Source organism: Choristoneura fumiferana, chromosome 26, assembly GCF_025370935.1.
Source record: "Choristoneura fumiferana chromosome 26, NRCan_CFum_1, whole genome shotgun sequence".
Taxonomy (NCBI): domain Eukaryota; kingdom Metazoa; phylum Arthropoda; class Insecta; order Lepidoptera; family Tortricidae; genus Choristoneura; species Choristoneura fumiferana.
In genome coordinates this window covers 2,847,059-2,869,197 of record NC_133497.1, presented here as the reverse complement: position 1 = coordinate 2,869,197, position 22,139 = coordinate 2,847,059, and the positions used below count along the sequence as shown (strand labels likewise).

Genomic DNA, 22,139 nt, shown 5'->3' with positions numbered 1-22,139 from the left:
ACTCCTGACCGTTAAGGAGTTTTACCTTCCATCATCAGCACATCAAAAACAATGAGGAAGATGTCTACCAGACGGAAAATACTTAATGAACTGAAATAATTTCCTTGCTCACCCGCGACCTTACGATAGCTAAGCTTATGCAAAATATGCGTGTTCATGCAGTTCCTCCACCTCCACACTTTAAGAACACACACACAATCACACAAACCCATCTATCACCACCACCACACTACACTGACGCGTTTCGAACTAAACCAGAGCTCTCATTTCAGAGTGACACAACCGTACACCATGCTAACCAGTTGTTAGACTAACGAACCACAACCACCGTTTTAACTTGTCACTGTAACTCCCCAAGTACCCACATACGTTTTATGAAACAAAACAAAACTACCCACAAATTATTAATAAATTTTAAACCGTCCTTCAAACTACCTGATTTTCATTTATTTCTGTCAAGGCATGTTTTTATTAACTACCATTGCTGAAATTAGAACCAAGCCGTAGCAAGGGAGATGAACTAAATTTACCTGTTCATTAATAATAGACCCCATACTGTTGTATCTAATTATCTCCATACATTCTAAAACATCGAGACGAAACCCCTTGCCACAATAATGTAACACTTCATACGAATCTGAGTCCGATAAAGAATGATTTAGTTCACAAATGTTTTGGCAAAATTCGACTTATCAGGATGCTCATTCCTATATGCCGAAACATGCTCTTTAATCTAGCGCGTAGAACGCGTCAGTGTAGTGTGGGGTGGTGTAGATGGTGTGTGTTTGTGTGTGTTCTTTACAGTGTGGAGGTGGAGGGAACTGCATGACACGCATATTTTGCATAAGCTTAGCTATCGTAAGGTCGCGGGTGAGCAAGAATTATTTTAGTTCATTGATATGGACCTGAAACTACCGTGAGACTCACTCATATTAAATAAAATGACCCGGATAACTCACGTCTTAAATCGAGTTTAGCTCGACATGTTTCGGGCTTAATCCGTAGCCCTTCGTCTTCGGAGCAAACGCGACTCAGCGCTGCTGCTGCTCGGTGGCTGCTGCTGTGGCAGTGCGCGTGTTGCAGCAGCCGCTGAGTCGCGTTGCTCCGAAGACGAGGGCTACGGATTAGCCCGAAACATGTCGAGCTAAACTCGATTTAAGACGTGAGTTATCGGGGTCATTATATTTAATATGATATGGACCTCCGCAAAGTAACGCCTGATTCAATAAATTATTGGAAATACTTAAATAACTCGAGAAAATATTATATAAACGTGCCTACAAAATTTTGAGAGTTGCCCTTGATTTCCAGAGATCCCGTCATCAGATTCCGATTTTGTGACAATGGGACTACCTTCGGGAGTAGATAATTTTCGAATAAAAAAATCATTTTGAAAATTGGGACACAATTGAGTGAGAAACCAGTAAACATACATAAATAAATATATATAGCGGAACGCATAACCTCCTCCTTTTTTTGAAGTCGGTTAAAGGCTTTTTGCAGCGTACGTGCAGTATAAACTTTTGAATTTTGAAATTTCAGCTTTCTACAACCAGTAAAACGCAAATTCCTGTTTTTTCCCGTTCCCATAAGAATTTTGGGAAATGCTCTCTCAATGCTCCCCTACACTCCCAAGGAACCCACTTGCCAAGTTTCAGCTTTCTACGACCAGTAAAACGAAAAATCCGTTTTTCCCCGTTCTCGTGTGAATTTTGGAAAGTCCTCTTTCAATGCTCCTCTACATTTCCCAAGCAACCTACATGCGAATTCAGCTTTCTACCAGTAAAAGAAAAGTCCCGTTTTTTCCCCTTTCCCGTGTTTTCCGTTGACGTCAGAATTTCGGGAAATCCTTTTGTAGTACTATCCTACACTCCCCAGGGAACCTAAATGCCAAATTTCAGTTATTCAGATATTTTTCTGTTTCCGTGGGAATTTTGGAAAGCCCTCTCTTAACGCTCCTCTACACTCCCCAAACAATCTACATGCCAATTTCAGCTTTCTAGGACCAGTATAACGAAAAATCCCGTTTTTCCCCTTTCCCGTGGGAATTTCGGGAAAATATTTCTTAATGGTTCTCTTCACTCTTTAAGCAACCTACATGCCAAATTGCAGCCTTCTACGACCAGTAAAACGAAAAATCCCATATTTTCCCCTTCCCGTCAGAATTTCGGGAAATTCTTTTGTAGTGTTCCCCTACACTTCTCAAGGAACCTCAATGCCAAATATCAGTTTTCTAGGACCAGTAAAACGAAAAATGGATTCCGTTAAACTGAATATAAATCCCGTTTATTCCTTATCCCGTGGGAATTTCCCAAAATACTTAATACTGTTTATAATTATTATAATCACCTACTTCTATGCCAAATTTGAAGTCTAGTACTAATTATAGTTCATAGGATTCCATGAAACTGAATATATAAATTCCGTTTTTCCTTATCCCGTAGGAATTTCCAAAAATCCTGAAATCGATTTTTTGATTAATGTAATACCTACCTACTTGTGAATCAAATTTGAAGAGTCTAGTTATTATAGTTAACTGAGATAGGGTCACTCGGAATCGAATATATAAATCCCGTTTTTTCCCGTTTCCGTAGGAATTTCCAAAATCTCCAAATTATTGGATGCTTACATTGTATAAGGTATCTATGTGCATATTTTAAGTCTCTAGGTCCAGTGGTTTCGGCTGTGCGTTGATATATCAACGATTGGTTTTGATTGACTTTGTCACCACATTACCCCCTTTTAGGGGTTGAATTCTCAAAAAACCTGAAACACGTGTTTACTTATTTATTGTTAAGAGTACTCCTGTGAAGTTTCGAATAAAATAGTCTAACTAATCTTGTTTCCCCATACTAACTTTGGACCCCCATTTCACCCCCTTAGAGGGTGAATTTGAAAAATCCTTTCTTAGTGCACCCCTGACCTTAAAAGTAACCTACGTGCTAAATTTGGAATCCCTAGGTCCAGCGGTTTGGGCTGTGCGTTGATACATCAGTCAATCACTTTTGCCTTTTATATATATAGATTATACACTTTGTTCATATTAATATTGGTTTTCATATAAATTTCACAGAGACGACTTTGGTTTTAGCCAGACTGTAAGATGCAACTTTAAGCTTCCCTGTGTTTCTAGTAGCCTTTGGCTTATCGACGTTAGTGGAAAAATCACATATGTTCTTCCTAACATACATGATTATTTCAAAAATATAAAGCAACGGTAGGGTTAGGAAACCTGTTTCCTTAAAAAAAGATCTTAAAGATTCACGCGTCTTCAAATTATAAACTGCTGTAATTGCTCTCTTTTGTAAGATAAAAATTGACTCAATGTTTGCAGCAGATCCCCCTGTATTAATAACTGCCACAGTGGACCGTGCAAAAATATCTGATACGTCCAATCGGCCATAGGAATCGTATCAGATATTTATGCACGCTTGTTGTGTCAGATATTGGTGCTGGTGATTGTAAGATGAAATAAAATAATTTCTTTGACCACCTGCGATCCTATGATGGCTAAGTTTATGCAAGATATATGCGTGTTCATGCAGTTCCTCCACCTCCACACTGTAAGAATAGAATAGAATAGAATAATAACCTAACCATAAAAAATCATTTTAATAAAAAAAAAACTGACTGTACTTCTTGTTGACTGTACTGCATTGCACCGAAACTACGAATACATTTGCATACCAAGTTAAAGTCGATGCTGTTAACCGTTGAAGAGTTCCGTCCTGCCGAGACGTGGTGGAAAGTCGTGGTGGCCTAGTGGTTTGACCTATCGCCTCTCAAGCAGAGGGTCGTGGGTTCAACCCCGGCTCGCACGTCTGAGTTTTTCAAAATTCATGTGCGGAATTACATTTGAAATTTACCATGAGCTTTGCGGTGAAGCAAAACATCGTGAGGAAACCTGCACAAACCTGCGAAGCGATTCAATGGTGCGTGTGAAGTTCCCAATCCGCACTGGGCCCGCGTGGGAACTATGGCCCAAGCCCTCTTGTTATGAGAGGAGGCCTGTGCCCAGCAGTGGGACGTATATAGGTTGGGATGTTGCAAGATTTGATTACAGACAGACAGACAACGGGACAGGTGAAACTAAATAAAAGCTTGTAAAAATAGAATAGAATAAGCCTTTATTAACACACTTAGGGGCTGTTTCACCATCCATTGAATAGTGTTAACTGGCAGTTAGGTGTGATGCCGTCTCTATTTGTTTTGTTCGAATAGACGGAGACGGCACTAATCAATGGATGGTGAAACAGCCCCTTAGAGTAAAAGATACAATATTATTAATAAAAGGAAGACATTTCCACATTCAACTTTATAACTATGTCATAACTAAGTATGATAAATGGATTGGCTAAGTGTGAAGAACACACACAAATCACACAAACCCATCTACCACCACCACCAAACTACACTGACGCGTTTCGAACTCAACCAGAGCTCATCTTCAGAGCAACACAACCGTACACCACGCTACCAGATGTTAGACTGTAAGATGTTAAATTGGACAAAGACCACTTAAGTTTCTGTCTTGTTCCAGGAAAAAATTGAGGACACGACAATCCTCTCCCTCATCAGGAAGCTCCCGTTCAACGTGGCCAACTACTCCCAAAGCCTCCTCGAAGACCTAGAAGTCTTCACCAAGCTGGGCCTGGACTACCCCAGGGATATCCGACACGCCGCCATCTTGAGTTTCGCTACCCTGGTACATAGGACCATGGAGGCTAGGATGGTGAAGTTGGACTTCTTCGATAACATTGTTGTGAAGTACTTCAGGATGTACAGTGGTAAGTACGATTAAGGTTGTACGAGTGTTTGGCACTGTCCCAATGGTTGTCATTTTTTTAATCTAATAGCTGGCAAACGAGCAGGTGGGTCACCTGATGGTAAGTGAACACCGCCGTCCATGGACACCTACGGCATTATTAGGACTGCGGGTGCGTTGCCGGCCTAAAAGGGGGAGGGGTAGCTAGGGAGGGAGGTGGGAGGGAGTCTTTAATTATATTATCTTTTTTAAAGGATTTCATAGTTTATACGGAATCTTCCAAGTTTAGGTAAGTATATTTTATACCGTAGGCTGCTATTTACTCTTAAACTACTAATAATTCTCAAGCAAACTTAGCCGTTATAGTTTTTCTTGAAAGTTTGATCCTGAATTTTTTTAATTTTTTCCACTCACCGGTTTAAGGGGGGGGGGGACGCTCGATTTTAATGAAAATTTGCACTTTAAAGTTCAATATTTCGCAAAAACTCAATGAATCGAAAAATCGTCCTAGCAAATCCTTAATGGTTTTAAAAGACCTATCCAACAATACCCCACACTATAGGGTTGGATGAGAAAAAAAATCACCCCCACTTTACGTCTATCGGAGCTCGGAGGTACCCTAAAAAAATTTTTTTTTCGTTTTTTATTGTACCATTTTGTCGGCATAGCCTTCATATATATCCGTGCAAAATAACAGCTTTCTAGCATTGATAGTCCTTGAGCAAAACCGCGGACGGACGGACAGACAGACATACAGACAGACAGACATGGTGAAACTATAAAGGTTCGTTTTTGCCATTTGGCTTCGGAACCCTAAAAAATGTAAATCTTAGCAGAAATAAACTAGTATATCTATCTATCTAATGATTTACGTGTGCGAAGCTGCGGGTAAATATTAGTTGTACATAACATATAATAATAATACCTCACGTTTCTTATATTCCTTGGTTAAGTTCACTCACTTTTGCAGGTGGTAGGACCTTGTGCCAGGTCCGCCCAGATTGCTACCACCATCTTGCTCGCTAATCCTGCCGTGAAGCAGCAGTGCTTGCACTGTTGTGTTTCGGCGTGGAGAGTAAGACAGCTGGTGAAATTACTGGCAATTGAGGTATCCCATCTTAGGCCTCTAGGTTGGCAACGCATCTGGAATTCCCCTGGTTTGCAGATGTTATGGGCGATGGTGATCTCTTACCATCAGGAGACCCACTTGCTCGTTTGCCAACCAGTCGTATAAAAAAATAAAATGATTTACGTGTGCGAAGCTGCGGGTAAATATTAGTTGCACATAAACATATAATAATAATACCTCAGGTTTCTTATATTCCATGGTTAAGTTCACTCGTTTTACACAGCTTAATAATCCACAGATTGTCCACAATACAACGACCGCATGGTTTGGCTACAGGGGTTGTGCAACATGGGTTATTCGGCGGACGCCTACACGCGGACCGTGTACGTGGAGAAGGGCCGGGACCGCCACGAGCGGCTTTGGGCAGCCCTGGCTGATGTGAGCCGTGTTAATGGGTACACTGTGAGTACAAGTCGTCAATATCGTATGTTTCATCATCCCAGCCTATAAACGTCCCACTGCTGGCACAGGCCTCCTCTCAGAACAAGAGGGCTTGGCCATATATCGTATGTTTATTTAATTATTAAAAAAAAAAACAGTACCTCAATAAGAGGAATGAGCTGTAAAATTCAATCTCACTAATATTATAAATACGGAAGTTTGTAACTCTGATTGTTTGTTTATTTGTTTTGTTTGTTTGTTACTTCATCACGCCTAAACAGCTGAACAGCTTTAGATGAAATTCGGTATACACGTAGTTTGATTCCCAGAGAAGGTCATAGGATAGTTTTTATCCCGGAAAATTGAATAGTTCGTTTAGTGTTTATATTATAAGTTTTTTGTACTGATTTATGGTGTGCAATAAAGAATATTTGTATTGTATTGTTTTGTATTGAAAACCGAATTCTACGCGGACGGAGTCGCGGGTAACGACTAGTTATACATATAGAAAAAACATTAAAAAGACATACAAAAAAAGTACAATTATTAAAGAATGAAAGAAAGAAAGTAAGATTTATTTTGGCCCCATAAGTACCACCTAAGATTTTAACTAAAACTAGAACTAAATCTATGTTACTTGGTGACACGGCAGGATACCAAAAAGGGTCTCCACTCAGCATGTGTTGCCGCACATTATGTGCAGTAACGCTGGTTTTCTGTGGAGCCCAAATACATTACATTGCTTATTACATTTACTTGATCCATAATAGCACATCTCAGTCTTGTAACAACCCATGTGACAGTAGCTTCACCGACTATTTGGCTCTCTGCGCTGGAGAATAATAGCATAATCAATTCTACATACCAAGAAAAGCGGTATCAGTAATCTGGACATTGCTCAACTACGGACATTAATACCAACTTTAAAATTGGACATCTGATACATTGTAAAATGAATTATACTTTTAAGTATTTATGTAAATTATATTATCTTATCTTAAATAATAAATAATAATAATAAATAAATAAATATAACGGGACAATTCACACCAATTGACCTAGTCCCAAAGTAAGTTTAGCAAAGCTTGTGTTATGGGTACTAAGCAACGGATAAATAATTACATACTTAAATACATATTAAACACCCAAGACTCGAGAACAAACATCCGTATTTTTCAAACAAATATCTGCCCCGACACGGGAATCGAACCCGGGACCTCTAGCTTCGTAGTCAGGATCTCTTACCACTAGGCCATCTGGTCGTCTGAATCTATCGTATCTTGCCTCTCCTTACTTTACCTTACCTCACCTTTCCTTACTATCTTACCTTACCTTTACAATACCCTGCGATAAACATTGCACATCGGTCTTCGGAAAAAGACAATTTGGCTGTTCACGATGATTTCCGAACACTCGCGACCGTCCTTCAATCATCGTATTTATGGACTTAGTTAGTTTAGGTCAAATTAATGGCATGTAAACTTCGGATATCTATAGAGAGCTGTTGCAACTACTAGAAAAAGGATAGTTCCCTCTTTTTTACTAAGTATGCCATCGTACAATTTAAAGTTTTGGGGGGTTTCAACAACTATTTATTATATGTATATTTTTATCTAAATGCGTCCGTACTCTACTGCACCTGTACAACGATTGAAAGACGTCACAATAAGTAGTGTGTGACAACACTCTACGAAACCGAAATTAGCTGAGTCACTTTCTTTAGACCGATGTCCAATCTTTATGGCCGGGTACTGTACGTATTGTAAAATTGAAATAAGGCACGTCTATTTGTATTTCAGATACTACAAACATCTTTACCGGTTCTCATGGACGACTCAGAGCACATACAACTGCGTATCGCGGCTTTGCACGCCCTCCTCAGCGCCGATATACGAGCCAGTGACTTCATATACATCCACAATTACATTACGAGGTCCAATAATAACCAGCTGAAGCGTTTCTGGTACACCACAGTGAAAAGTCTGGAGAAATGTAAGCTGTATTCCGAGTATAGAGCTGCGTGAGTATTATTTTAATCGACTTCAAAAATAGTAGATTGTAGAACGAATGCACAAATCGCAACATTTTACCACAGACCGTTCTTCTCTTCGTCCGTTCTCACTCACAAACTCACCCACTCACTCGCTCACTCACTCACAAACTTTCACATTTATAATATTAAGTAGGATTAATTAAATTATAAGTTGGTAATAGAAGAATAATTGCGTATCGAAAATACAAACTGAGACATGGATGCACAGAAAATCAGAAAAAGACCAGCACTGGGAATCGAACCCAGGTCCTCAGCATTCCGTGCTGCGTGCTATACCCCATAAACCACTGCTGGACAGGAATCTAGACACGAATTTTTCCTATGCATACATATCTCACGATGTTTTCCTTCACCGCAAAGCTCGTGGTAAATTTCTAATTTAATTCCGCACATGAATTTCGAAAAACTCAGAGCACAAACCTGCGAAGCGATTCAATGGTGCGTGCGAAGTTCCCAATCCGCACTGGCCCGCGTGGGAACTATGGCCCAAGCCCTCTTGTTCTGAGAGGAGGCCTGCGCCCAGCAGTGGACGTATATAGGCTGGGATTGTTAGAAGAGGTTTTAAGCAAACACTTCTACTCTATTAACAATACTGGCTGTAACCCTGTCTATTTGATTTGTTATTATCATTGTTGATTGTCAATATAAAATTTTACCTCAAAAGTATTTTAAAATAAAATATTTGTGATGTTATATTTCTAATGAGCGAAATATAATTATTTACTTATCCAAGAATAATAATAACAATTTTCACAAGTTTTTTCTAACAAGGCCTGTCAAAATGTCAACTTCATCAACGAGCTGCAAAATTGATATCGGTCGTTTAAGGAATAGCACAAAGCGATAGAGTATTGCCCCAAACATCAAATGATTTAAGTCAAGAAGATGAAGAAGAAGATCCCAAAGATTCGTCTCCCGAGCCAGATGAATGTCGAATAAATTATTCAGACGAAGATCATGATGACGACCCTGATACCAGAACTCTTCGCGACAGATCCACACTGCGACTTCCAAGTAGATATGACGACTTTATTGTCTCGACTATATTAAATGACGAGCATGAACCCACCACATATAAAGACGCCATGAAAAGTCAGCAGAAAACTGAATGGATGAAAGCAATGAATAGCGAAATTAAATCTTTAAATGACAACAAGACTTGGATCTTGGTAGATCGCCCAAAAGACAGAAAACTAATTTCTTGTAAGTGGGTTTACAAAAAGAAAGTTAATGCCGATGGAAGTCTCGATAAGTACAAAGCTCGACTCGTAGCAAGAGGTTACACGCAAGAAAAAGGAATTGATTATGACGAAACATTTAGTCCAGTTGCTAAAATGGCTACAATCAGATCAATCCTAAGTATTGCAGCTAACGAAGGACTATCTCTCATGCAATTCGATGTAGCCACTGCCTTCCTTAATGGCTCAATAAACGAAGACGTCTACATGAGTCAACCAGAAGGGTTCAGTGATGGCACAAACAAAGTCTGCAAATTGAAGAGGAGTCTTTATGGTCTCAAACAAGCTCCACGATGCTGGAATAAATGTATTGTTGACTATTTAAAATCAATCGGATTTAAACAGTGTGACACAGATCCATGTTTATTTATTCGACAAACGAATGGAAATAAAATCATAATCGGACTTTACGTTGATGACGGTTTAATAGCCTCAACGAATCCAAAGGAATCTGAAAAGTTTTTGGCTGAATTGAAAAGAAGGTTCAAGATAACCACAAAGCCAGCTTCCTACTTTCTTGGACTAGAAATCTTCAACGATAAAGATGGTTCCATTAAAGTGTCTCAAAAACACTATACAAACAAGCTTCTAGAGAGATTTAAAATGAGTGACTGCAAGGCTATCAGTACACCAATTATTAAAGAAGCACAACCAGATACGGAAACGGAGAAGGAAGTAAAGTTCCCCTACCGCGAAGCTGTCGGTGCACTGGCATACCTCCAGACAGGAACCAGACCAGACATATCGTACGCCGTAAGCGTCGTATCCAGAACACTAGACAATCCATCTAATGAAGACGTTCTCAAAGTTAAACGAATTTTTCGTTACCTGAAAGGAACTATCGATTCAGGGATTGTTTACAAAAAAGGACACAAACCCGGAGTGTTGGAATGTTATAGCGACTCCGATCACGGCGGAGACACAAATACAGGACGTTCTACATCTGGAATTTTGTGCATCTATGCAGGAGGTGTGATCTCTTGGGCAAGTCGCAGACAAACATCTGTAGCGATCTCGAGCACAGAAGCTGAATTAGTTGCGGCTAGTGAAGCAGGACGTGAAATAGTTTGGCTGAGAAGACTTTTCAATGAGATAACCACACTGAAAGATATCCCAACTCTACAAATTGACAATGATGCAGTTATAAAGCTTGCACAAAACCCAGAAATGCACAGAAGAACGAAGCACATTGCGATAAGGCATTTTTATGTCAGAGAAACTTGTAACAGACAAAGAGCTGCAAGTTAAATATGTTCCCACAGAATATCAATGTGCAGATATTCTCACAAAAGCTGTTTTTAAGCCTAGATTGGCATTTATTAGTGGGTTAATTGGCCTAACACTGTAGATAGAGTTTGCCAAAAAGGGAGGATGTTAGAAGAGGTTTTAAGCAAACACTTCTACTCTATAACAATACTGGCTGTAACCCTGTCTATTTGATTTGTTATTATCATTGTTGATTGTCAATATAAAATTTTACCTCAAACAGGGATTGATGATGATGATGATACATATCTCGGGTTGCTTATTTCTACTTTGCTACTTAAGCAGCAGCACTAGCGGCATCTATGTTGCGTTGTTGAGGACCTGGGTTCGATTCCCAGTGCTGGTCTCTTTTTCTGGTTTTTCTGTGCATCCATGTCTCAGTTTGTATTTTCGATATGGTTTCACGGGATACCCGTAAAAGTAACAAATTTGGAGTTAAATAAAAAATACAAAAGACTCCAAAAAACCAATCATAATATACATTGCGGCAAGTTCAAAACGACTTGTTGTTGAAATTTATCACATCCATTTTTTTCATTCGTGTGAAGAGTGCTATAGCCGCGTTACGGAATCGAAACGGGGGCGAACAGAGCCTAAGACTACAGTATATTATAGGAGAAATAGTGCGGGCGGCGCGCCACACCACTCAACCAGCGACCGCACTGCGCGGCGCGCGGCGTGGCACTGCGTAGTTTTGTCTTGCAAAGATTGGTTAGCGGCCGTGTAAATGACGCTTGCCTGTGTGCGTGCGTCGATTCGGGCGCAAGCAAATTATAAAGTAGATTTACTGCCTATTTTGTATTGTGGCGACATGCTGTTACTCTGACACTAAAGGCGTACATCGCCATCTACCGGCGGATACTGGAGTTATTATTCCCCTTACAACTTATACAAGTTTGTTTTGTTTTAGGTCTTACTACGTGCCTTTTGTTGCGAGTCAGGTATCGAACCCAGACTCCACGTACTGGGCAACCAACAACTACGTATTTAGCACGGAGGAAAACGAAGTGGCTGCCGCTATACAGGTAAAAAACATCCTTTAGCCTTTTACTATTCAATTTTCTTGTGTATTCAAACCTACCCACTGTTAGCTTAATGCATAATTTACAAATACCTTACTCGTCATTATCATCATTCCAGCCTATATATACGTCCCACTGTTGGCACAGGCCCCCTCTCAGAATGAGTGGGCTTGGCCCTAGTTCCCACGCGGGCCAGTGGGGATTGAAAACTTCACACACTCCATTGAATTTCTTCGAAGGTGTGTGCAGTTTCCGAAATATTGTATGGATGTGTCCGTTTTGTTACGTTTTTTTTTAAATATTTCGTAACAAAACGGACACCCATACAATATTTTAGGACACATTTGGAGACCCTGTTTTTCCAGCTCGGAATCATGGACTGAGTCTACCTTCCAAATTTTGTTGAAATCGGAGAGATAAACTCAGGGTACAGCGGTATATAGAAATGCCCAATTACGGGCTACTTACATAAAAAAAAATCACCACATTTATTTTTTACAGTTCTTGAGTGTCGGCGAGTCTGTCAATGCGCTGCCAGCGTTCGCAGCTGTCAAACTGTCAACAGGGGGAAGGAGACCGCATCACATTGCAGTAAGTAGAACATTATTTACATAGAGGATCAAAATTATCTAGATTCAAGTTGTTTGAAAATAAAACAAAAGTAGCTTAAATAGCCGAGAATTGAACCTTGAATTTAAATTCCCATGGTCAAAGACACCCTGTATACGAGCCCAATGAGGGCTATCGCGTATGAATTCGCCGCTAGAGTCTTTAATCAGGAATGTTTCTTTTATTTTTGCACTGGTTTTATAGTTTATCGAGAGTAATTGTAATGCATCACAATAATAATATCATTATTATTGAAATTATTGTAAATATTACACTACAATCCTGGTCTGACTTGTTGAGGTTTAACTGTTTCGAAAATGGTTAAACTGATCGAATGTATGCCATGTAATGCTTCCGGATTGAAAGTTTCTTTGCGAACTTCCTTCCGCTGGCGTCATAGTGTGTTGTATGTTCTTTTTATGTTAACCGTACACTATGCTGAGTGGGGTCCACTTTATACTGTTCGATGTTATTTTTTTTTTTCCATCAAATGTATTTTTATGTGTATCAATATGTGTAAATAAATGTCTCTCTCTCTCTCTCTCTCTCTCTCTCAAAATCTGAAATTAATTATAGCAATTATGCGTTACGGGGCAATGAATGTCTGTGTTTTGAGACAGTTTTGTCTTTCGAAAACTTGTGTCTCCCTTTTTTCCGAACAAATCGGGACTATGCAACACTGTGGTTGCTCGATATTTTTATGGTAAGGTTTTAAGGTGTATTAAATATGATTTAAATCTAAACTTTGTTTTCACGCCCGTAAATAACAGACTTTGAAAGCCACACTTAAAAACCTCACGCAAACAGTGCGCCATCTAGAAAGACAAAAACGATAGCTCCATTCGGACGTGGCTAGTTTTTTTTAAACTGCTAACTCATTAGAATGGAAAAATTGTTACCGATCACAACCTTTAAAATATTGTTTTATGTAAAGCGTAAAAAAAGGTCATGTTGACAGTGCCTAATGGACTATGTTTTCTGGTTGCGTAAAAACCTACATACCTGATTACACAAAGGTTTTACGTAAACACGTGGGGCTGGGGAGTTTTAGGGAGTTTTACCTCGCTTGACTTAATAGTATATTTTTTATCGAGGGACTAAAATTAGCCAATATATACCCGAGGTGGTTACCCACCCGAGCTTTAGCGAGGGTGTCTATTTATCCGAGGGTTTATATTGAATTTTAGTGTCGAGGTGAAAACACTATTTTTCACTTCGGTTGTGAGAAAAAAATAGTCATTAATCGTTTATTATTTACGCTCTACAACAATTTCAATGGTTTCGCGGTATTTTTTTCCAACCAGACACAGATAAAACAATATCGCATCGGCGAAATGGTCCATACACAAGCTGGAATAAATAGAACCTTACGTAGACTAAGAACGAACATTTTCGTCATGAAAATGGTCCACACACAATCTTATTTTAGGCCAAAAACTAATAAGCAAGTACTGGCTCTTTAATTTTATCTAAGTCACTCAAAGTAAAATAAAATTTACTTTTACTCCCTAGGGACTAAAATACTCACTTTACTCCCGCCTCGTAAAAGTGAACTCGGAGAAGTGAAAAAGAGATAGTATTACTAGTCAAAACAAAATAAAGGCCATGAGTTTCAGTGGTAAAATGAAATCACAAATACGCTTGCATTTTTATCTGAGTACGTTATGTTGTAATAATTAGAGAGCGGATTTGAACGAAATTCGAAAATCGAAGTTTATATTGTTTTCCTGACGCTAATATTATTTATACGCTACTATAATATCACTCTGAGAGGGATGGTACGATACGAACTTCGATTTTCGAATGTTGTAGTAGCCCCCTGTATTCTAATAGACTCTCGTTAGTAATCCCCTTCTTACACCCCTTAATGCACAATGTAGTATTATGACATGCAATATAAGTAGTATTTATGTTCAACGATACATTCAAGGCCGGATGAACTATGTCGGGGACCTCTAGGCAATGCAATTCTCAGAGCCCGTTTGCAGCAGTTTGAAGAGCACTCTTCAAATTCAAGCCTGTATCTAAAAAAAATATTTATCGTCGTTGAGGATACCAAATTTATATTTACATTATCACTGTCTGCCTAACGGTTAATCCGGCCCTGGATACATTTGTCTAGTTTCTTCCAGGCGTACATAGTTGCCGAGGGGGTCACGACGAACATGTTCAAGAAGATACACACGATGAACGAGAAAGAAATCAAAATACAGGAGCTGGTGCGGATGCTGAGGTCATTCAAACTAGACGCCGTGAAAGCCGAAAAGGTAAGTATCATAATCAATCAGCCTTGGGATGTCCACATAATCTAAAATATATCCCATAGACTCCACAAGCTAATGATATAGCTGAGCGGTCTGTTAGAACAGTCAAGGCTAAGTCACATCCCCCGATCCCGCAGAATATTTTTGTCCCAATGCATACAGGACCACTGTCCATCATCATCATATCAGCCGTAGGACATCCACTGTTGGACATAGGCCTCCCCATAGACTTCCAGTTGCTTCGGTTGGAAACGGTCTGCATCTACTGAATCCGCTGCTTTACCAGGTCATTCGTTCGTCTCGTTGGTGGACGTTCTATGCTGCGCTTACCACGCGGACTCCATTCGAATACTTTTCTACCCCAACCGCCATCTGTTCTCCGTGTTACATGGCCTTGTAACCATAAAATAGTATTATCAGCATCTCGATGATTGGTGCTCTTCCACTGTGCGGTTGAAACACATGTAAAATATGGAATGTACTCGCTGCTGGGGTTTTTCCATCTAGCTATGATTTGGGTGCCATCAAAAGGCGAGTAATGGTATCAGGTGACCCGCTTGCTCGTTTGCCAGTTGTTCGATAAAAATATGTTTTTATTTTGTAGAGTTTATAATTTTATAACCGCAGATGCCTAAGGATATGAAGTTCTCTAGATTGTATGATGCTAAGTATCAGTGAACAAAAAAATTTTTCACTGATAGCATCATTTTTCAAATGTTCCAATTTTAGAAAGCGTATGACAAGAAAAAAAAGCACGAGTTATTTAGACCTCTGTGTATTCGTAGCTTAAGACATTCTGCATCAGACGGTGTAAATAATTCAAGTGTTTGTTTAGATAACACCTTTTACCATCTTATTTTTATTATTTCTCAGGTTCATATAGATGTGGTGGTCAAGATCCATGACAAGGCTGTATTCGCGACGCATATCAACCAGTCACGGTTCGACTCTTGGAACGGGGAGGACTGTAAGATACTTAAAATCATCATCAGCATCTTTAACATCATCATCATTAACAACAATAATACTATAAGCATTACAAATATCAACACTACCATAACCATCATCATACAGAACAAAAACAACAACGAAAATATCATCTTCATAGTCATTATCATCATCCAGTAAACATACAAGCACTGTAGTGTCAGCTATAAACAGAACAGGATGCTCTATAGTCTTACTATGACATAGCGCTTTGCCAATTACAACAAAGTGCTCTCGTTTAACGCTACCCAATACCATAATACATAAGGTATAAATATCATAAGGTCACCCTTCATTATATCTTTCCAGCATTTTCCAGACGCCTTTCAATTTCCTTGTCATGCCATTGTAATAATTATCAATAATTTTCTTCATCAGTGACTAGATCCATTGAGGATTTCCTGCGATTCGGCAGCCATATTAACCAACAAATGGTCTACTACCCCTTCCAGATGGATGTCAGCATACCAACTGAACTTGGTAAGTCTCAAAGTGTGAAGGATTCTCTTTTTAGGGTTGCTTTGCTTTGTTCAAATGAAAATGGATTCTAAGGAAGCTTATTGGAACGAGGCAGCGGAGCGGTGAGCAAGATAAAAACCCACCAGTAGAATTGCATAAAATGTCTGCTCTTCTTCAGTGGACAGGAAGTTGAAAACCGGGATGCGGAGGGACGACGTGGAGCAAGGAAGAGGAGCGGGGAAGCGAGGTGGAGAAACAAGCGTACTACGCAGCACTTTTAGAACTGATAGTCAACATCAGGAGAACCGACTCCACCGGCCTAAACAGTTCTAACAGATCGCTCAGCTAGCCCGTTCATTTGTGGAGTGTTAGGAGATATACGGTAGCGTAAGGAAATATGATTTATGATGTCAATCGCGACACAGTAAACCGTCGCCTGCGTGGGGAAGCTTGGTGAAAGCTGGGGAGGGGGGATGGACAGTGGGTATTCTCTAGGCAGTATTACTTAAGTTACGCAAAATATTTAATGATAACTGTCTTCCAGGAACTCCAATCCGTCTTCAGTCGACGGTGGTGTCATTTGCCTCGCTGAGGGGCAACTTGACCGCCCCCAACTCACAGCATCTGACATGGAGGAATGATCTGCACATACGGTAAGTCTGCAGGAAGTTTATATGATTTCTCGTCTTTTTTCTTTTGTTAAGTAGGTAAACAAAATCGGTCAAGTGCAAGTCGGACTCGCGCACGAAGGTTCTCGTACCATTATCTATACAATATTAGATGTTAGCAAAAAAACTGCAATAAATCAACTTTGGTATATGGGAGCCCTTTCAATATTTATTTTATTTTAATTTAATAATTTATTTTCAAAGAGATTATACAACTAAAGATTCTGTGAATATTTCAGGTCTACCTGTTACCGTTATTAATATCAAGCAAAAAACGGCAAAATATAACGTTTTTTGTACGGGAGCCCCCTTAAATATTTATTTTATTCTGTTTTTAGTATTTGTTGTTATAGCGGCCACAGTTATACATAATTTGTAAAAATATCACATGTCAAACTATCACGGTCATGAGATACAGCCTGGTGACAGACGGACGGACGGACAGCTAAGTCTTAGTAATGGGGTCCCGTTTTTACCCTTTGGGTACGGAACCCTAAAAAAATAGCCAAGTGCGAGTCGGACTGGCGCGTAGTCGGTCGCGTATAGTATACCCATATATGTATAACAAAATGGACAGCGGAGGCTGATTAATAGGGTCTCATTGACACCTTTAGCTACGAATCGCACACGCCACGCGTCAGTTGTTTTCGTACCATTTTCTCATTTTAATATAATGACCCGGATAACTCACGTCTTAAATCGAGTTTAGCTCGACATGTTTCGGGCTAATCCGTAGCCCTTCGTCTTCGGAGCAACGCGACTCAGCGGCTGCTGCAACACGCGCACTCAGCAGCCGCTGAGTCGCGTTGCTCCGAAGACGAAGGGCTACGGATTAGCCCGAAACATGTCGAGCTAAACTCGATTTAAGACGTGAGTTATCCGGGTCATTATATTTAATATGAGTGAGTCTCACGGTAGTTTCATGTTCAAAATTTTCTCATTAAAATTGGTATTCATGATTTCAATGCAGCATAAACTTCGCGGCAATCGCGGCACACCTGAAAATATACGCGGCATACTTGTTGAAAACATCTGATCTGACGGAATAAATAGAATAATGTTTTTAAATAATAATAATAATGTTTTTTTTTATTAAAATTGGTTTTTTGGAATCTTTTTGTATTTTTTATTTCAATTCCAAATTTTTACTTTTACGGTCATCCCGTAAAACCTAAATTGAAAATACAAACTGAAATACAGATGCACAGAAAAACCAGAAAAATAAGACCAGCACTGGGAATCGAACCCAGGTCCTCGGTATTCCGTACCGCGTGCTATACCGCTACACCACTGCTGGTCAACGGTACAGACACGAATTTCCCCTATGCACCTCATATCTCAGCTTGTTTGTTTCTTATTTAGCCACTTAAGTAGTGACGCTAGCGACATCTATACCGATTTAAGACGTGAGTTATCCGGGTCATTATATTTAATATCAGTTTAATAATAATAATAATATAACCAATTCTTAGGTTTATGTTTGTTTTCAGATACCAAGCGACCGCAGTGAGTGCCATGAGGACCGATGGTCCTCTGCTCCAAACCAAGCACGAGGCCATCTTACAGAGGTCTTTGGTCGCCCATTTGCCAATAAAAAGTGACGTCACTATTTCACCAAAGGATAAGTCGTTCCAGTAAGTTACTGTCATAGATTTAGAACCCTACCACAGTCACACCTGGATAACTGAGATCTCAAAGGACCGGCAAGTTTGGCTTACTTATATGTAGATAGAGGTATTCCACTCATAGTGTCTCAGAGATATAAATAACTCACTGCATTATTTACAGAAGGTTCCATATAGGCACAACTCTTCTGACCATGTGGTTTTAAATGCAAGGTTTGATTCTTCTGGCATCTTTACCACGAGCTTTACGGTGAAGGAAAACATCGTGAGGACACCTGTACAAATCTGCTAACTAATTGAATGGTGTGTGGCCTGCGTGGGAACTACGGCCCAATCCCTCTCATTCTGGGAGGAGGCTTGTACCCAGCAGTGGGATGTGTATAGGCCGTGATGTGTGTGTGTGTTGCATAAACTTTATTTTTATTTACCTATCTCTTTTTAGGCTAAAATGGCCGAACCCAGGCGCACAAAATGGCGGCGTGGCCATGCATTCACGGCTGCAAATCATCATGACGTCATTTTGGAAAAGAGACAGCTATACAGTGACTACTGGTGACAGCAAATACAAGGTAAGAATTTTAAATTTTTCTAAACTAGTTTACTCGCGGCTTCGCACGTGTTAAATATTCGATCTGGTAGTTACAATTGAAATTCCGGGATCTTACAAAACTCCCCTGGGAATTGCCAAAATTTATATCCTGGTATTCATTGAAGTTGAGCTAAGAACAACTGTCCTAATAATATCAAGAGCCTAAACCCAGCGGTTGAAATTTCAAGATCTTATTCCTGAATGGAATATCGGGATAAAAAGTAGGCTATTGTGTTATTCCAGACGTCCAGCTACCTACATACCAAATTATCATCCAAATCCGTCCAGCCGTTTTAGCGTGAAGGAGTAACAAACATACACACACACAAACTTTCGCATTTATAATAGAAGTAGGATTCTATCCTACTAATACTGTATCACTCTGATTTCTATCAACATTGTTATTATTATTGTTCCCCTTAATGGCGATCAACAATGTTCTCGTTTTTGTTGTTGTTGTTTCTTTAAAAAAATATGGCTCTGTCCATCGGAGGACAATTTTGCCAGTGTCTAGTAGTTTTTGCCGTTGTACGGTAAAAAAATTCTAGAAAACGAAATATGAGAGGTAATGGTGGATGAACGATGACAGCGCGAATTCTTCTTCTTCTTCTTTAAAAAAATATGGCTCTGTCCATCGGAGGACAATTTTGCCAGTGTCTAGTAGTTTTTGCCGTTGTACGGTAAAAAAAATCTAGAAAACGAAATATGAGAGGTAATGGTGGATGAACGATGACAGCGCGAATTCTTCTTCTTCTTCTTTAAAAAAATATGGCTCTGTCCATCGGAAGACAATTTTGCCAGTGTCTAGTAGTTTTTGCCGTTGTACGGTAAAAAAATTCTAGAAAACGAAATATGAGAGGTAATTGTGGATGAACGATGACAGCGCGAATTTTTAAATTCTAATTCGACAGCGCGAATTCATGTTCTCGTTTTATTTCGCGTTGTCTGCTGATGTCATAATTGTAATTGTCATATGTCAATGTCAAATTTTCTTATTCTTTTTTCAGTACATGTACTGTTGCCATGATAATGTGGGCTATACAGCCAACTTATATTTTAGTCTCGTAGCTAAATTTGTATTGATTTGTTTGTGGGACTTTCCGTAATTTTCACTCTCCTGTGGCCCGGCGGAAGACCAGTGCTGGTTTTCAAAGCGATTGCTGAGCGGGACCTTTTTTATAGCGGCAACATTTCTTATTGTTATTTTTACTAATTATGTGTCATTGCACACACAAATAAATTATTTTCTTTTTTTCTAGGATTTTATCCTAATAATATTATTAGGGGCTCCACTATAGGTCTTATAAATAGGTTCAGAACTGCCCAGCAAGCCATGGAGAGAGCTATGCTTGGGGTTTCTCTACGAGATCGAATCAGAAATGAGGAGATACGTAGAAGAACAAGGGGCATAATGGGCAGGACATGTAGCACGGAGACCAGATGGCCGTTGGGGCCGAAAAGTTCTTGAATGGAGACCGCTACCGTAAGGACGTCCACCGACGAGACCTGGTTAAAGTCGCGGGATCACGGTGTATGCAAGCCGCTGCCAACCGAAGCAATTGGAGGTCTATGGGGGAGGTCTATGTCCAACATTCGACGTCCTACGGCTGAGATGATGATGATGATGAATATTATTAATGCAAAAGTATGTGAATTCTAGAAATTTGGTGTAACATCTAGATAGATGGACGTCTGTAATAGCAGCTGATATTTTAATCCCAACATTCCCACGGGATTGGAATGTAATCTTAAAATCTCAACCGTTGGGTTTATAGCCATTTAATACATAATAATATTCTAAATAAAATAAGCTTTAGCGGTTACTAAAATAAATTATACGAACTCATATTATACTGTTAATTAATACACTCAAATCGTCGATGTAAACTAACAGGTAGATGACACTGGAGTATTCTTCGACTGCGAAAGACCTATGACAGGAGCTGAGGTTATGGAGAAACTGTTTGCGACCAAAACTCCGAGCTACGAGTAAGTAATATCTGGCAATTTTTTAAGACAAACCATTCAATTGCCTAAATCATCAAAAATCGGCGAAGCGCGAGACAGACTTCGGAAATCTATCAATATCTGCCTCTAGATAGCAGAGTCTCCTAAGCAAAATGTACAGACGAACAAACTGAATCACAGATCAGGCCCTATATATACTTCAATTTTCGAAGATTTTCTGTGCTGCTTGCTATGTGTTGGTGTTTTGGTAAAGAGTCATTGTGGACTTCCAAGGTTCTACTCCGATACGTAGTTTATTGAATCAAATCTTGAGCTCCTGTTGGTTGTCATTTGCATTTTTATTTGTACTATTGATTTTGACATTTATAAATACATATTAAATGACAGTTTCTGAACTAATTCACAGTATTATGATGTCGAACTAAAGATGTGAAATGATAATGCTTAACGGCTTCCTACTCCTCACAGCTCCCTTCACCTCCTATGGGGTCGATGTTAACCCCATGGCCATTATGTACTCAGGTCCGTTTGTCTGGACCTATTTTTCAGGATAGCAAAACCTGCACCATGGACTATTATGATCGGCTGAAAATAAAGTGTACTGCATTCTGTATGACGTTTTGCAAGTAAATCTTCTGATAATCTTTAATTTGTATGTATCTTACAAGTCCTTTTATTTTTATATTTGATGAACTAAGGAATGCTATGATTTGATAGCTAAGCTATGCAATACGCGTGTCATGCAACCACCTGCACATTAAGAACACACACAAATCACAAAACCCATTATACCGGACCATAGTGATTATTATTATCTAAACTTCATTCATTTATCACGTTTGGCAATTGAAGATTGCAACTGATTTTTGGGCAACTGTAGTCTCATTCATTTAATTGGAAAGTTCAGGTGCAAACCGAGCATTTTAGGAGGAGCGATTATGTTCAACCATGGTCAGAATTAATAAAATTTATAAAATATGTGGCACCGATTTTCAATTGTATCAATTATATATTTTTGAAATTACTGACAGAGATGTTTTCCAGAGAAGACAAGTCAAACGGCGAGGGGTTCCTCAATATCAGCGGGTACACCAAGTTGGAGATTTTCTGGTAATA

At 39.4% G+C, this 22,139-nt stretch overlaps 2 protein-coding genes across 8 annotated transcripts in view; both read left to right on the top strand.

Annotated features, from left to right (window-relative positions):
• Positions 1 to 21,048, top strand: part of LOC141443036 (uncharacterized) — a 22,055-nt gene extending 1,007 nt beyond the window's left edge. The window contains exons 2-13 of the mRNA XM_074108255.1: positions 4,541 to 4,787; positions 6,133 to 6,296; positions 8,075 to 8,295; positions 11,743 to 11,857; positions 12,356 to 12,445; positions 14,596 to 14,730; positions 15,601 to 15,694; positions 16,093 to 16,194; positions 16,718 to 16,826; positions 18,332 to 18,475; positions 18,909 to 19,035; positions 20,950 to 21,048. Of these exons, the coding sequence (XP_073964356.1) occupies positions 4,541 to 4,787; positions 6,133 to 6,296; positions 8,075 to 8,295; positions 11,743 to 11,857; positions 12,356 to 12,445; positions 14,596 to 14,730; positions 15,601 to 15,694; positions 16,093 to 16,194; positions 16,718 to 16,826; positions 18,332 to 18,475; positions 18,909 to 19,035; positions 20,950 to 21,048 (1,647 nt within the window). The remainder of the gene's footprint in view (positions 1 to 4,540; positions 4,788 to 6,132; positions 6,297 to 8,074; positions 8,296 to 11,742; positions 11,858 to 12,355; positions 12,446 to 14,595; positions 14,731 to 15,600; positions 15,695 to 16,092; positions 16,195 to 16,717; positions 16,827 to 18,331; positions 18,476 to 18,908; positions 19,036 to 20,949) is intronic.
• LOC141442872 (uncharacterized) overlaps positions 1 to 22,139 on the top strand; it is a 126,921-nt gene that overhangs the window by 95,743 nt on the left and 9,039 nt on the right. The gene's annotated exons all lie outside the window — the stretch shown is intronic.